This window comes from Triticum urartu, chromosome 5A (assembly GCF_056163025.1).
Source record: "Triticum urartu cultivar PI428250 chromosome 5A, HENAU_Tu73, whole genome shotgun sequence".
Classification (NCBI taxonomy): Eukaryota; Viridiplantae; Streptophyta; class Magnoliopsida; order Poales; family Poaceae; genus Triticum; species Triticum urartu.
In genome coordinates this window covers 574,041,426-574,044,456 of record NC_141877.1, presented here as the reverse complement: position 1 = coordinate 574,044,456, position 3,031 = coordinate 574,041,426, and the positions used below count along the sequence as shown (strand labels likewise).

Genomic DNA, 3,031 nt, shown 5'->3' with positions numbered 1-3,031 from the left:
ATGGGTTCTATACCCGATTCATAACCAGAAAGCTTCTCCGGTCCTTCACTAACCGGGGCTAAAAGCCCTGAAATCAAAAATGCCAAAATAGGAATAAATCTTGTTATTATTAGAAATGTCCAAAAAATATCATATTCGTGAAGCAGAAACATAATGTACTATGCGACTAAAATGTACTTCCGCTGTACCAAAATATATGTCGTTGAAGCAACCAACTTCTCCAGCGATATATATTTCGGTAATGGAGGGAGTATATATGCATAATATCAATTATGTTGCTTTTGATCTCAATCGTTCATGTTATTAGAAATTATTCAATGGAACTCAAATTAAATGAATCGAACGTTCGGTCAGAACAGAGTACATCGAGATGAATCCGACCAAAACCAAAAAAGGGAGAAAAAATTACCACCAATCCGACCGGAAATAAACACAACAGGCACACCATTAATTGATGTCTCCGCAGAAAACGATGATGATCTCATCAGTTGAACCTGCTGCAGACCCTGCGGACCTCTCCCTGTGTGCCGGTAAGCACGTTGACCTCCCCCAGCTTGGCGAGCGCCTGCGGGAAGAGCCAGCGGAAGTGGTCAGTGTTGGCGAGCCTGTCGACCATCCAGCGCGTGGAGCCGTCGTTGTAGAGGTTCTGGTCGACCATGAGCGCGCCGCGGCGACGCTGCAGCATCTTGTAGAAGCTGTTGTCCAGCTTGGACGCGCTGCACCGGTCGTCCAGGAACACGATGTTGTTGTCGGAGGATGCCGTGTTGGGGCACACGTATGTCTTGTATATGGACGCTAGCTCCGGGTCCATGCTCGGGTCCGTTGCACCGGCCTTGCCGCCGTAGCTGTAAAGACGGCTCTTCTTGATCATGCTGCAGTGCGCGACGCCAACCGTGTGCGCGCCCAGGAGAACGACCATGTCGTCCGAGCTGAGGCCGAGCGTGCCGAAGAAAGCGGCTGCCTGCGGAACCGTGAAATCTGGCCCCGGAAGTTTCACGTCGGTGGCTATGGACCGCCGGCGGTCCCTGCGCCCGGTGCGCACCGCGTATCCTTGTCCCGTGGACGCATTCACCGCGTCCCTGGTTGCGAGGATCTCAATGTCGGAGCAGGATACGACGCCAGGGCACCGCTTCTCAAGTTCCATTTTGATGGTGGCGATGAGGTCGTAGCCCTTCACGCTCAGGTTCGGCTTTGCCGTCTTCTCTGTTCCGGGGCCGTCGATCAGCAGCCCGCCGTCGCAGCCCTACGCACGTATAGTCAAACAAATTAGCTTTCAGTTTCCAAAAAAGAACAGATTAGTTAGTCTATCTATCTGTGGATGTGCAATAGAAGAATTAGTGGTGCGCACGTATGAATCAAACGGCACATTAGTATATACTATATCATGCTCTAGCTAGCAAAAGCTCATAAAGTCATAATATACGCATACATTGACGCCGCACTCGTGGAACAGCAAGCGTAGGAAGTGGGCGACGATGGCGCTGTCCTGGGCGAATCGGGCCTTGACGATACCCCGGACCACCGCCTCCACGTCGTTGCCGCGGCACTTGCCCGTGTAGTACCCGTTCTGCAGCTGCGCCTGGCCATCGGTGGCAAGCCCAAGCACGGCGACGGCGAGCACCACCACTAGCACTGCTGCCTTTGTGTGCCCCATCGTTGCCTAGCTAGGTAGATACTCTTGGTGCCTGAGCTATGGGAGGTGTGAGAAACCAAGGGCTTATGTCTATCCTATTTATAGTATAGGTTAGGGGAGGACACGGTCTCCTTGAAGTTGTCTGATGTTTGGTTGTGGAGATCACGTACCTAGATTCCTTTCTTTCTCAATTATGCAAGTGGGTATGTGCTAGCTGCTGCTTGCTCGAAATTAGTATTGTGGTTTGATTTCGAGGCATCTAAGTTTTGTTGGCAAGGATGTCAACCATGACATCCAGTGTGGTATACCATGGTTCTCTGATAGATAGATGACCAACTACATGCTCTTATTTAGATTTGTTTCGAATTTGGAATCCGAGGCCGTGAACCGAGTTATATTCTGGTTGGTGCTTGACCTCGCGTTTCAGTCCCATCATTTTATTTAGACACGCCTCTTTGCCTGTTGAAAGAAGAGTATGAAGATTACAATTTTTGTTTACCAATTTTTATCTTCACCAAATAAATACAGTAAGTATTTTCTCTTCAAGATCCACATCTCTAAATTTTTGAATAGTACTTTCCTTTTGGACCTATCCTGGTTTTAAAATTGTGTTCCTTCAGAATTTGGAAGGTCAATCAATCTTATATTGGTATGTAGTTCCACCAAATTCTGGGTCAAATCAAACTAAGACTAGCTGTAATCAAGCTAGATAATTACATACAAGTGGCATCATTTTAATGCCTTGTGCAAGTTTTGAATCTTATGTTTGAAACATTGACAATGATGAGGGACACACTCTTTTGATTGGTACTCTTAATTAAATACATGTAACTTTAAAGTCTTTAGTTACTTCTGTTTTCATAGGGGACACTGTCTTACCGTCCATTTCGTTTGTTGGCATGTTCAAACCTCCGTATAAATGGATATATGTAGCACTATCTCCACCCTCTAGTCTAAGAGGGAAAATCATTCGTTCTCCAGAAATTGTTTACATACTATTTGGTTTTGTATTTTTAGGGCATCCTCAAATTGGTTGAATGAGCATATATAGGGTACCAATCAAAAGGGCATGTCCCTCATCATTGTCAATGTTTCAAATATAACATTCAAAAGCTGCACAAGGCATTAAAATGATACCACTTGTATGTAATTATCTAGCTTGACTACAGCTAGTATTATTTTGATTTGTCCTGCCCCATCGTTGCCTAGCTAGCTAGATACTCTTGGTGCTTGAGCTATGGGAGGTGTGAGAAGCAAAGGGCTTATGTCTATCCTATTTATAGTATAGGCTAGAGGAGGACACGGTCTCCTTGAAGTTGTCTGATGTTTGGTTGTGGAGATCACGTACCTAGATTCCTTTCTTTGTCAATTATTCAAGTGGGTATGTGCTAGCTGCTG

General features: G+C 46.1%; 1 protein-coding gene across 1 annotated transcript; it reads right to left on the bottom strand.

Annotated features, from left to right (window-relative positions):
• Window positions 1–310: 310 nt before the first annotated feature.
• LOC147972996 (peroxidase 57-like) lies at window positions 311–1,691 on the bottom strand. The gene is made up of 2 exons (XM_087524010.1): window positions 1,430–1,691; window positions 311–1,243 (listed from the first exon to the last, which is right to left on the bottom strand). The coding sequence occupies exons 1-2, from the start codon at window positions 1,652–1,654 to the stop codon at window positions 485–487; spliced, it is 984 nt and encodes a 327-aa protein (XP_087380136.1). The 5' UTR covers window positions 1,655–1,691; the 3' UTR covers window positions 311–484.
• Window positions 1,692–3,031: the final 1,340 nt, after the last annotated feature.